The sequence below is a fragment of the Notechis scutatus genome, chromosome 1 (genome assembly GCF_049901735.1).
Source record: "Notechis scutatus isolate UNSWTSFEM ecotype Mainland chromosome 1, rNotScu1.2, whole genome shotgun sequence".
NCBI lineage: Eukaryota > Metazoa > Chordata > Lepidosauria > Squamata > Elapidae > Notechis > Notechis scutatus.
In genome coordinates this window covers 314,239,988-314,253,078 of record NC_142009.1, presented here as the reverse complement: position 1 = coordinate 314,253,078, position 13,091 = coordinate 314,239,988, and the positions used below count along the sequence as shown (strand labels likewise).

The window sequence follows — 13,091 nt, the reverse complement described above, 5'->3', positions numbered from 1 at the left end:
TCAAGTTTGTGGCAGTTTAGTGGGAGTTGCACAGGAAGCTCAAACCCCATCCACTTTTACCAGTTTAGAATTCTAAATAGTATATGGAAAAGCAGACATTTTGACCTTGAGCCAGGTTGGGAAACAAACATAATTGATACCATATTTGACATATTGATCCTGAGCATTAGAGAGATGGTGAATGTATTCAAATTGCCAGGAGCAAAGTGCAAAAGGCTTAACATTCCCATGTCTGAACTGTAGAATTTGGGGATGAGGGAATTGTAGGATTTTGGCTTTCACCAAGCTCACTGAATCTATACGGGCTACAAACATTCCATTTGCAATATTTAACTCATTTGCTCACCTTTCATCAGAAGGACTTAGATTATTACCTGGTTTCAGTGACAACCATGCAACATGGAAAGTAATTGTATAATGAAAGCTGAATTAGAAAAAAATATAAGGATGGAGTGTGCTAGTCCTAAAAGCTAATAAGCAATGATACTCATGTGTGCAAACAGTGAAAGATGTCATGAATCTACAGAGTGGAACAGAATTAAACATTATGCAAAGACCTTTTAAACTGGTTTGTTGAGCAAATTAAATTAGCACGTGAAGGGATTTACATAACATGCTAAGACAAGGGCAAACAAAGCAAATTTAAGATCATACATAAATCAGGCTATTGTAAAGCTTAGAGGACAGATACATAAAAAACAAACAATTTGATCCCACATTCTAGCACCAATTAGAACCAGTCCAACATTTGCCTATAAAACTTTCATCTGAGAAACTAAATGGAAAGCAAAAGCTTTGAATCAATTTAAACAAGAGCTAATTTGTACAGTTTATAGGTTAACATTCCATCCCCAATAACATTTATAATTTAAAATTATACAAAGGGAAGTTAATTTCTGACTACTTCTCAATTGGCAGAATAATAAGTTCATACACATCAGTGCTGCACTATTTTTTGAATCTTGTTTCTGCAACTGACAGGGCAGCTGTGAATATTATAATTTAGGATAATAAACATTAATGAATGTTTGTATTTCATTACTTTTTATTTCTGAGTATGTTGTTTCAAATTACTGACTGGTGGTTTTCCAGTATTTATTACTATTATTTGAAGGTGATCTTTGTTGAGGTAATTCCCTGTTAGGAGAATGAGCGCATACAGGGAGACGTATTTGAGAGAAGTGTTTGAATAATACACACACAGTACACAGTACACACTGTACAGTAAATGTAGGTTTTTACTTCCAGAAACGTTAAGCAAAGTTCAAGATAGGCTGTCCAAAGTCATTCACAGGTAAATCAGTCAGTTTTTCAATCCAGGGATAATCCAAATATCAAATTCCAGTGTCAAAAACAGTTCAGTATCAGACTTACATCAAATCCAGGAATATCAGTCAATTAGGAAAAATGGAGGAACGGCAATACTTTCCAACAGAAGGAAACAGAGACACACTCTCTTCTGAGATTAAGACTAAACAACCCAGGTTTCTGGCTCCATCTTATGGCTGTTTGAGAAACCACACCCAATTTCATGCTCTTGCATTCCCTTAAAGATATAGTACTAAAATGTTTATCCTGGTTTATATATTTCTAACCCAAATACCTGTTAGGTGACTTATATTCCTAACATTCTCCCCTTTTGGGTAAGATAATATATACAACCTTACATTCTGAGTCCATAATCTTCACAGCACGCCTTATGCTTTATAGAGCCTTGGGCCTTTGTAAAATGATCTGCTATATTGTTTTCTGACATACAATATTCTAGCTTAATCATTTTACTTTGCACACATTGTCTCACATTTAAATATCTTAAATCTGTGTGTTTCGTTCTTGTTTTAACAGCAATATTTGAAGCCAGCTGTATTGCTGATTGGTTGTCTTCATAAACAACAATAGGAGCTTTTACATCAATTCCCATATCAATCAATAATTGTTTATACAAAACTAAATCTGTACATAATAAAGACAAACATGAGAATTCAGCCTCCATTGTTGACAAACTTACATGTTTCTGTCTAATAAATCTCCATCCAATCAATGCTTTTCCCAATAATACAGCAGTACCCGATGGAGATTTTCGTGTATTTATGTCTGTAGCAAAACTTGCATCAGTATATGCAGTCAAATTCAGTTCATCTTTAGGCTCCAAATACAATGCATAGTGCATTGTTTGTTTTAGATATCTTAACACATGTTTAGCAGCTTGCCAGTGCCTTTCAGTTGGCTCAGCATTAAATCTCGCTAATTGATTAACACTGTATGAAATATCTGGCCTTGACCAATTACTGAGATAAGATAAACTACCAATCAAGGACTGATAAATATTCTTATCAAAAACAGGACTTTGAACATCACTATGGCTAAATTCCTGGCTCATTGGTGTTTTAGCCGGTTTGCAAAGTTCCATTTTAAAACTTTTTAGTAATTGGTTAATTTTATCAGCTTGTGAGATCTTGTATCCTCCCCTAGTTCTATCTATCTTTAAACCAAGATATTGTTTGATTTCTCTTAATTGTTTTATCTTAAATTTCTTTTCCAATAGTGAAATTATCTCAGTAGCTTCTTGTTCAGTTTTGGTGATTAATGCTATGTCATCAGTAAATAATAACAATAATGAAATTACACCATTATTTTCTCTTTTAAACAAACATGGATCAGCCATGCCAGCTACAAAACCTATTTTAGTTAATTCTTTAACTATACATTGGTTCCACTCATTTCCTGATTGCTTCAAACCATAAAGACTTTTTCAATTCCCAGCAATCATTATTATCAGTAGTATCATTTTTGAGACCTAAAGGTTTCTTTAAATATATAGTGTGCTGCAATGGTGCATGCAGATATGCTGTCTCTACATCCAAATGATTTACAATGTATTTCTCTTTAGCTGCCCACACTAATGCTGCCCTTAATGTAGTAGCCTTCAGACTAGGTGCAAACACCTCATCATAGTCATTTGCTGTCTGATTGAACCCTTGTGCTACTAACCTGGCTTTATGGGTAACAGTCCCGTCTACACCTGTCTTTAGCTTATATATCCATTTACATCCTATGGCATGTTTACCTGGTGGTAACTTAACATTTTCATATACCTCCAGTCTTTTTAAAGATTCTAGTTCCTTATCTATTGCCTTCTGCCAAGCAGCCTGATCCTTAGCAGGATACAGTTTTAATTCACTATAATTACTTGTAACTGTATTCACTTGGCATACAACACTAGCCTGATATCTATCAGGTGGTCGTGTTACTTGGGTTGAACGTCTTGGTAATACAAGGCTTAATGGTGGACTTTCCTGTGCCACCTGCTCCTGTTCTTCTACCTCCTCCTGTGCCTGTTCTCCTACTTCCTCCTGTCCTTCGTCTTTAATGGCTATTTGTGGTTTACTGATTTTATCTTTAGGGAGTATTTGGGTGTCAATAATGATATCATTGCTGGATTCCTGTTCCAGTTTATCCCATCCAACGTGCTCAAGAAATTTTGCATTAGCACTGCAATAAACATGAGCTGTGCCTTGATCCCAGATCTATGGTTGGCCTCATAACCCACAAAAAATAACTTCTTAGCTCTATGTTGCTCCTTCAGCCTTACTTGTGAGGGAATATACACCCATGCTGGAGCTCCAAATGTGTGTAGGTAACTTAAATTTGGTTTTCTGCCATGCCAACGAGTGAATGGCAATTCACCAGTTGTTGTATTAACTACATTGTTTAAAACATGGTTACTACACATTATGGCTTCACCCCACAGTGTTTCAGGTAAACCTGAATCAGATAACATAGTGCGAGCCATGGCTTGTAATGTTTGCCCTCTTCGTTCTATAAATGAGTTATGTTGTGGTCTGTAAGGTTTACGCTCAACACCAGCCAATTTCAACATAGTTTGGAATCTTTTGTTAACAAATTCAGTCCCATTATCAGTTACTAAAGTATTTACTTTACTTTTCATTTTTCTCTCAGCAAACCTTAGCCAGTTAAAGAAATGATGGAACGTTTCTGTTTTGTTTTTCATAAGATAGCAGAAACCATATCGTGAGTAATGGTCCATAATACTCAAAATATAACAGGCACCTCCTAAACTTGGTTTCTTAGGACCAATTATGTCAGCAAAAACAACCTCTAAAGGTTCTTTGGTCTTAAACCCATTAAGTCTGTTTGCTGGAGTAACCTTACTCTTTTGTTGACTACAAGCATTACAGTGTAAATACTTGCTACAGGGTTTCAATTTTACTCCCTCTGCCAATTCAACAGTTTGTTTGAGCATTTTGAAATTAATGTGCCCTAAACGTCTATGCAGTAAATGTATACATTCATCACGTGGCTTAACATTGTTATAAACTGAGTTAGCCATCTTCAACTGGTCATCATGTATTACGTATAAATCATTCTTTAAAGTAGCAGTGACACTTTTACCCTCTTTCTCTATTATACAGTTATCTCCCCTAAAGGTTACTACATAGCCAATATTAACTAAAGCCCTTACTGATAGCAAATTAAAATTTAGTTTAGGTACATATAACATAGTTAAATGTTCGTTTATACAAGAACAATATGCAGTACCTTCACCTGATGCGTTCATCTTCCATCCATTTGCCAATGATACATGTTGTTTACTTGTGGACATCTTTACAAACCTGTTTCTATCTTTAGTAATGCACTGTGATGCTCCACTATCAACAACCCACAAATCATGGTGTACAGTTGAATTGCTAGACATAGCCAAACTAACATTCTTCTTAGCCTTCTGGTATTTGCCAGTATTCTGTCCTTTTCTTTTCTTACAGAATCTAGCTATATGTCCCCTAGCCCCACAAGAAAAACATTTCCTAGCAGTATAGGCAGTTGAAGATAAATCCTCTTCTTGTGGTTGTTCCTTCCTCAGTTGGTCCCTATCCAGCTGTCTTCTTGCTTCTTCTAACAATCTTCCTTGCTTCTTCTAACAATCTTCCAATGTCAGTTTATCTCTGGGCAGGACTTCCAGTGAAGATACATAATCATCATAACTTTCATCCAACGAGGAAAGAATGATGTAAACTTGATGCAGCTCTGAAAATACCAGTTCCTTTTCATGTAGCTCTTGAAAAGTTCTTTTCATGAAGTTTAAATGAGCCAACATATCTCTACCTTTCAGAAGATGTGCTCTAAACAGTTTATGTGTAAGATGTATGTGTGCACCTACACTGTCATGAACATAAATCCTCTTCAAATTCTCCCAACACTTAGCAGTAGACTCTTCTCCACAAATATGGACTAGCTGCTGGTCACTCAATGTTAGTCCAATTATACAAAGAGCTCGTTTGTTGTTCTGTTTAAAGTCAGCAAGCTTCTTGGCATCATCCTCATTAGCTGGATCCCAAGCATTTACATCCAGTGGGTCTTGAACTACATTCCATAAACCTTCTTTACGCAGAAGTAGACTGCACTTCATAGACCAGGAAACATAGTTTGTTCCATCCAACTGGGTTATCAGTGATAGACTTGTTGAAGTGACTTGTGCCATCTTTATCAGGATAGTAACCCACAATTAAATAGTAAACAGCTGTCTGTATACGGTACTGTGTATTCACACTAACTCTCAGTTATCTGAGCCTGGTATGGCCTGGGCCCATAACCAGTGTTGAGGTAATTCCCCGTTAGGAGAATGAGTGCATACAGGGAGACGTATTTGAGAGAAGTGTTTGAATAATATACACATAGTACACAGTACACACTGTACAGTAAATGTAGGTTTTTACTTCCAGAAACGTTAAGCAAAGTTCAAGATAGGCTGTCCAAAGTCATTCACAGGTAAATCAGTCAGTTTTTCAATCCAGGGATAATCCAAATATCAAATTCCAGTGTCAAAAACAGTTCAGTATCAGACTTACATCAAATCCAGGAATATCAGTCAATTAGGAAAAATGGAGGAACGGCAATACTTTCCAACAGAAGGAAACAGAGACGGAGACACACTCTCTTCTGAGATTAAGACTAAACAACCCAGGTTTCTGGCTCCATCTTATGGCTGTTTGAGAAACCACACCCAATTTCATGCTCTTGCATTCCCTTAAAGATATAGTACTAAAATGTTTATCCTGGTTTATATATTTCTAACCCAAATACCTGTTAGGTGACTTATATTCCTAACAATCTTTATATGTGAAAACCTTCTCTTGATGTGGAAGGCATGGAAGAAACAGTATCAACAACCCGGTTGCTTTTACCTTCCTTCCTTCCTTCCTTCCTTCCTTCCTTCCTTCCTTCCTTCCTTCCTTCCTTCCTTCCTTCCTTCCTTTTTAATATTTAAACTGTGGATAAAACACATTCATCCAAATAGTATCATTTGCTCATGAGCAGCCAACAAAAGGGAACATATCCTTGAGGAAGCCTAAGGGCATAATTATATTCATTAATTTGGCATTCATTTCCTTTATTGTCTCTAAGAAAAAAAAGGAACACTGTATATGAGAGGTAGAACACAAATGTTTTAGTTTATATAATGACAGTGGAGTATAACAGAAAATTGAGGTTGTTTTTTTTTGAGAGGTATTCAAAGGAGTAACTCTGTTGTTTAGGAAACAAAAGGGTCAATCACACAACAGAGGATAAAAATGATCAAATGACTAGCCAGAGGCTAAAATACATGTATGGGAAAGAGTGACAGATTGTATATTAGCAAGAAATTTGATCTGGAAATCAGTTGAAGGCTTTAAAAAAGGCTGATGTGACTTTAAAAAAATAGTCGTGATGTATTTGATCTTTCATTTCAAGATATGCACAATATAGCTGCTTAATGGAAATTAGAGAAAGGTGTTTTAAGCAATAGTTTCACATTTATTTGGTTTTTTTTTTTTAAAAAAAATCCTCTGCATTAATTGGTGCCTTTTAGTCACCATCAGAAAACAGCAGTTTTATAACTCTTCAGATATCCTCATAATTTTCAGATTATCTGCCCTTCTAACACCTAATCATATTTTCTTTTTTGGAAACAAAGGGATCAAATTGCAAAATTAAATGAAAGGTCTTAAGAATTTGTCAGTTGGGAAGGTCAGCTTGATTAGGAGAAGCTCTGTGAATCAATACATGAATGATTCCTTATTTAGTGATCTCACCAGTTTTTAATTTTACCTTGCTGTAGGTACATGGGATTCTAGTTTAATACAATACATTTTTATAGATGTCATATTCATGCACTTTAACATACAATATATTTCAGGGCTGCAAAATTTTTATAACTGCTATTTAACTATTTTAATCTAATAACAAGGCATAAATATGTGTGATTTTATTATCACAAACCATGAAGAACTTCTTCATGAATAAACTGTTTTATATCTGGGTATTTTCCCAAGGATTTCAAATGCCTTGGTTTTCCAGTGTAAATACTAAAGCAAAAGTTGGCATTAAATGAAGAGTACAAATTTGGATGGTCACAGAACTCAAATGTTGTTGATGTGCTTGTAAAGAAAGTATCCATCATCATGACAAGGATGGTAGAGACCCTCAATGGTGAATAATCAATGTCACAGGCTGATTTTAGTTGCATCTTTAATTTCCCTATCTCTTGTAGGGAATAAATGGCGTTATTTTATCTATATTTATTTATTTGATCTATTTGAATTGTCAATCACTTACAAGATAATAGGTATAAGTATAAACATGACTAAGAATACAGAAAATAGGTACGATTAAATGGGGACAATAGGACAGGGACGGGAGGCATGATGGTGCACTTATGCATGCCCCTTACAGACCTCTTAGGAATGGGGTGAGGTCAATAGTGGATAGTTTGAGGTTAAAGGAGTGGGGGTTTGAGGATGTAACTACAGAGTCACGTAGTGCATTCCAGGCATTGACCACTCTGTTGCTGAAGTCGTACTTTCTGCAATCAAGTTTGGAGCAGTTTACATTGAGTTTTTATCTGCTGTGTGCTCTTGTTGCGGTTGAAGCTGAAGTAGTCGTTGACTAGTATAATCAATGATGAATAAGTTGCTTTAATATTCTCTACTGTTTTTAATGCTTTTTACTGTTCTTATTGTTTTAAGATGTTTTACATTTTTTAATAGTAGTATATGTTTTGAATTGTAAGCTGCTCAAAGTCATTTACAGAGGGGCAGCTATAGAAATGAATGAATGAATGAATGAATAAAGTAACCTTTCCTAATCTGATGCATCTTGATGTGTGCATCTGAAACTCTAGGCATCCCCAGTAGAACTTCTTGTCCTAGTTAACTGTCAGGCACCAAGTTAGAAAAGATTGCTTTAGGATTTAATTCAAAGGTAGAGCAATTCACAGTTCAGTTACTTCTAAAACAAATGTATTCATGTTATTCACATGTCTGAATCTTTGTCAGAAATATGTGAAGGATAAAAATTGGGTTACATTTGTGGTGCCACATGGTTCAATGAGGCCTTTAGACCTTTTTCTTCCCCTCTACTCTGAACCAATATGTCCCAATGTAGAATGGCCAGTATCTCATTCCACTAATACTTGGTTCTATATTTGCAGCTATGTCTTCTTATCTTTATGTTCTTAAATCTGAACTTCCTGGTGCTATTGCAGGACTTCTGAATGGAGACCATAGTGGGTAAGGAGATATTTAAAATTATTCCACAAGGGGAAATACAATCATTTCCTTTGCATGCCTGTGGGGGAAAAAGATAAATGGGACTTTGCAGATGTCCACACCTGTGCCTACCAGTTTGCAGTCTAAATGTGATGTGTTCTTCACAAGCATAATTCCTTGCTGACTTAGTCCATAGTGATTAATAGGAGCCTACAAGTTATAGCTTGCTGTCAGCATCTTTTATATCTGCAACTCTTACAAAAATATTTTGTTCTTATTTGTGCCAAATGAGGAATTCTTAGCGTGAGCTTGCAAATTCAGCAGGACTATGTGACAATTTTTCCCAAAGTAGACAAATTCATGCTGAAAATAGAGGGAAATTAGATATGTTCATCTTTCTGCCTGAATATTGTATATTCTAACTGAGTCCTTGTACATTAGGAAATTAGGATAACAAGGCAAGAAGCATAGCTAACATGTTACTTTTTACATTTCAATAGACAAGCACTGAAATATGCATGCATTCTTTGAAGTGGTATGGCTATTACAGTCTTCCCAACTTAGGGTCTTTCAGATGGAGGAGCAGAGATTCCAGAATTTCCAGTGGTAAAACTATATAAAGAATAGATTTTATCTAATAGTTGTATAAACTGAGGTTGAAATAAATTGAAAATCACTCTACATCAAGTGCTTCTTCCATTAACTTGCTCTTCCTGTTGGACAGAATTCATGTTTTCCTTTTTTGACTGGAAAATTCAGTTCTCAAGGTCTGATGTATGCAAGCCCTATTTAATTGTCTGTTAGATCAACTGTGGAACTTCATGTAAAAGAAACCAATAGATTCTTTTTTTCTTAGAGAAACAACCCCAAGTTGTATTTCTCCTTTCCTTACTGCTGGCTTTACAAGGTGACCTCACCCCATACATTTCATACAGAGATAATTTGACATAAATATTTTTCACTTCGCAAAATAAAATGCTATCGAGATGAATTCTAATTCCTGTTGGATTTTGTCACTTGCCAAAGGAATCACACTAGGCATAAACCATAAGAACTGAGCCTGTGCCTCAGCTTAAACCTTTTAAATTACTCCTTTCATTTTACCATATTAACCTCTTTTAAAATCAGCTAAGCAAAATTTGGCAGGTACCAACATTTTAAAATATTTTTGTTTTTGATGAGTAGTTCCTAGAGTTGCCTTCGGGAATTGTTCCAGTTTTCCTTAATATTTTATAATTCTTCTAATTTGGCTGTGCAGCTGTGTTCACTATATCTTTACTATTAACTCAAAACCAAACACACACATACAGAAGGTCACATATATAAACACACATATAGTGCGGCTTAGTTTTCTGACAAAAATGTTCCAACGCTAAAATAGCTCGCTCTTGTTTTGAATAAGCTATCTTTGTTTCTCTTTGTACAATTAAATAGCCTAAGGCTATCATTTGGTTGCTTTTCTAGTTTTCTGGTTTCAAGAATTTGAACTTTTATCATTAAATATACTTTTTGAATGGGAAATCAATTAACAATATTTTGGGTTTTTTTGTTGTCTGAAGTATTTTTGTTGTCTGTCCCTGGACTGACAGAGTTAATACTGTATGGTAACTCCCTGTTCATGAGAAAGCCAGGCCACGAAAGGATTCCTTCCTGTGTTCCTGGAAGGAGCATCAGGACCCAGAATTAACCTTCTCAACCCTCTCCACTCCAAACTCTGAAAAAAATAAAAGAGTGAATGATTATACAGTCTACCACAAAACAGGAATTATCTCCTCCCCTTGCCACATAGCCAACAGAATAAAAAGAAGGCCTCCAAGATTGGGGAAAGTAGGCAATGCAAGCTTCTTCACCTCCCTAGTGAATGCAATCAAATGTCATCAGAATTTCACAGTTAAAATGGAAGACACTATGTTTTTACTGCTAGTATTTGTATAAATTTGTATAGACTGTTAGCTGCTCAGGTTGCATGCCACAAAATGGGAGGCTATATACATAATCAATCAGTCAATCAAATAAATAAGCAAATCTGTAAGAGATGCACAGGTGATTCTAATATCAATAGTCCTTCCAGAATTATGGACATGCTACTCCAGAACAATCAAACCCCTTTCTCATTAGGGCAGTAGAAACAGCAGGAAAGGAACTGGATGAGTGCCTGTATTGATCAAAAAGGAAGCTCAAAGCTGTTAATTGAATGCAATTACTCTAGATACTTTTTGCAGCAACTCATCCCTCTCACAGAAGAGACTGAGACAGTAGCAACAACAATAGCAATAGCACTTAGACTTATATACTACTGCATAGTGCTTTATGGCCTTCTCTAAGCAGCTTAGAGAATCAGCATTACCCACAACAATCTGGGTCCTCATTTTACTGACCTTGGAAGGCTGAGTCAACCTTGACCTGATCAGGATTGAACTACTGACTGTAGATAGTTATCCTGCAATACTGCATTCTAACCACTGCACCACCACAGCTCAGTACCAAGTGGCAACTTATTCCAGCAACCAGAAAGGCTACAATTGATTCTTTTATACTTGTAGATGGGAATACCTATAGCTCAAAATTGAACTGTAGAGTCCTTAGTGCCCACTGAGCATGGTTGTTTGCTTGCAGATATTTCATAACCTAAGTAGGTAGCATCATCGGTGCAAGTGATGATTTGGTGGTTTGCTGCTGTTTATATATAGTAGGTTGCCTTGCCAGTTTTATGTGGATATAGCTTCTTCCTTGGGTTTCCTTGATTAGAAGAATTGTTTTCTGCCTGATGGTTATTTGGTATTGATCCTTGCTTATCTGAATATTGGCTGCTAGAGGGGATGTGTTCTAGTCTTTTTGTTTCCATCCTAGGTTTTTTTATTGTCTCTTTTGAATAGTATGAATTTCTTCTATTGGCTCTCAGGGGTCAGGTGAGCATATCAGGGTCAACCGTTCCCTATTCTAGGGACAAAGATGTGAGGAAGAAGTGAACTACTTCAAAGGAGATGCCAAATATGGAACAAAATGCTGGACTTACTCAACCAATTCTTAACAGAGAAATTAAAAAGAAGAGTGTGACAAGGGAAAAAGCCCCCTCCCCCTTCAAATCCTGTTAAGAAAAAAAAGGGACTATTTGTTTGTGAGGTAATACATAAATTTTAGCTCCATTTCAGTGAGAAATTCCAGAATCTTCCCCTTACTCTTGTAACATCGTTATACTTCAGGGTTGAAGAAGAGGAAAGAAAGACAAAACCTTAGGATAAAACTATGGAAGTGGAGAAGGAGACAAGTACAAATGACAGTAGAGCTCAAGCAGTGGTTTCTATAAGCACAGGAACAACTTTAGCCTACTTGTTAAATCAGTGGTCGGGGAACAGGGGTAAATTACCCCAAATGGGGTAAAACTGAAAATCCTGGGGGTAATGAGGACGGTCGCTGGCGCGACCGTTCTCATTACCCCCAGGCATTTTATTTCCGACATTCTGTTCGCCTTCGGTGAATGCTGCTGGGATCGGGAATCAAGGACACAAATGAGAGAAGGGGAGGGAGGAAGCAACGGAAGCCTGTCCTGCTCTCTGGCTCAGCAGCTGGTTTCCTCCCGCTCATTCCTCTCTCAGTCACTCTCTCGCTCCTCCACCAGCCCAGGAAGAAACTGCTTCAAAGAAGCCGGGTGTGTGTGTGAATGGGCGCTTCAGAGAAGCTGCGCTCCGAAACCACCAGAAACGAAGGCAGGCAGGCAGAACGGAGGATTGAACCGTGGGCGGCGGGGTGGGGGTGAACGGGCACTTTGGGAAGCTGCGCCGACAGGAAAAAGCCACCCTGCTGGCTTCTTTGAAGCAGTTTCTTCCTGGGCTGGTGAGGAGTGAGAGAGAGCGACTGAGAGAGGAACGAGGCAGACACCTGAGGGATGGGGCTGAGGGAGGGAGGGAGACACCTGAGGGATGGGGCTGAGGGAGGGAGGGAGACACCTGAGGGATGGGGCTGAGGAGGGAGACACCTGAGGGATGAGGCTGAGGGAGGGAGGAGACACCTGAGGGATGGGGCTGATGAAGGCAGGGCCGAGAGGCGAGGCTTCTCAGCCGTCCTGCAGGGACTATCTGTCGCTCAGGGTTGCAATGAGGAGGCATTGGCGTTCCCTGAACTTGGTGGTTTGCTGGCAGACGTTTTATTACCCGACTAGGTAACAACATCAGATGTTACCTAGTCAGATAATGAAATGTCTGCAAGCAAACCACCAAACTCGGACTCTTTCTCCCCCCGGTCCTTGAAAAAGTGTTTCTGAGTGAAACTGGTCCCTGGCACAAAAAGGTTGGGGACCACTGGTTTACATACAAATAGTGTATGATTTCCTTCCTTTCAAATCAAGGGGGTAACGTCGGCATTTATAAATTTTTGGGGGTAAAGGTAAAAAGTTCCCTGACCCCTGTGTTAAATGATCGGAAAGGACTCCATGGCTCTGGGGCTTATGAGTAAGGTTTAAGGGAACCATAAGAATATCAAGACAAAAATATCCTGGCACAGGTGTTCAGCTCAAACAATACCAATTCTGCTGGGCAAGGCAGCAAA

At 37.7% G+C, this 13,091-nt stretch overlaps 1 protein-coding gene across 2 annotated transcripts in view; it reads left to right on the top strand.

The window, feature by feature from the left end:
- Positions 1-13,091, top strand: part of SLC38A6 (solute carrier family 38 member 6) — a 51,720-nt gene that overhangs the window by 15,432 nt on the left and 23,197 nt on the right. The window contains exon 6 of one of the 2 annotated variants that reach the window (XM_026670167.2): positions 8,489-8,567. The exons of the other annotated variant lie outside the window; for it this stretch is intronic. Coding sequence (XP_026525952.1) covers positions 8,489-8,567 — 79 coding nt within the window. The remainder of the gene's footprint in view (positions 1-8,488; positions 8,568-13,091) is intronic. 2 annotated transcript variants of the gene reach the window in all.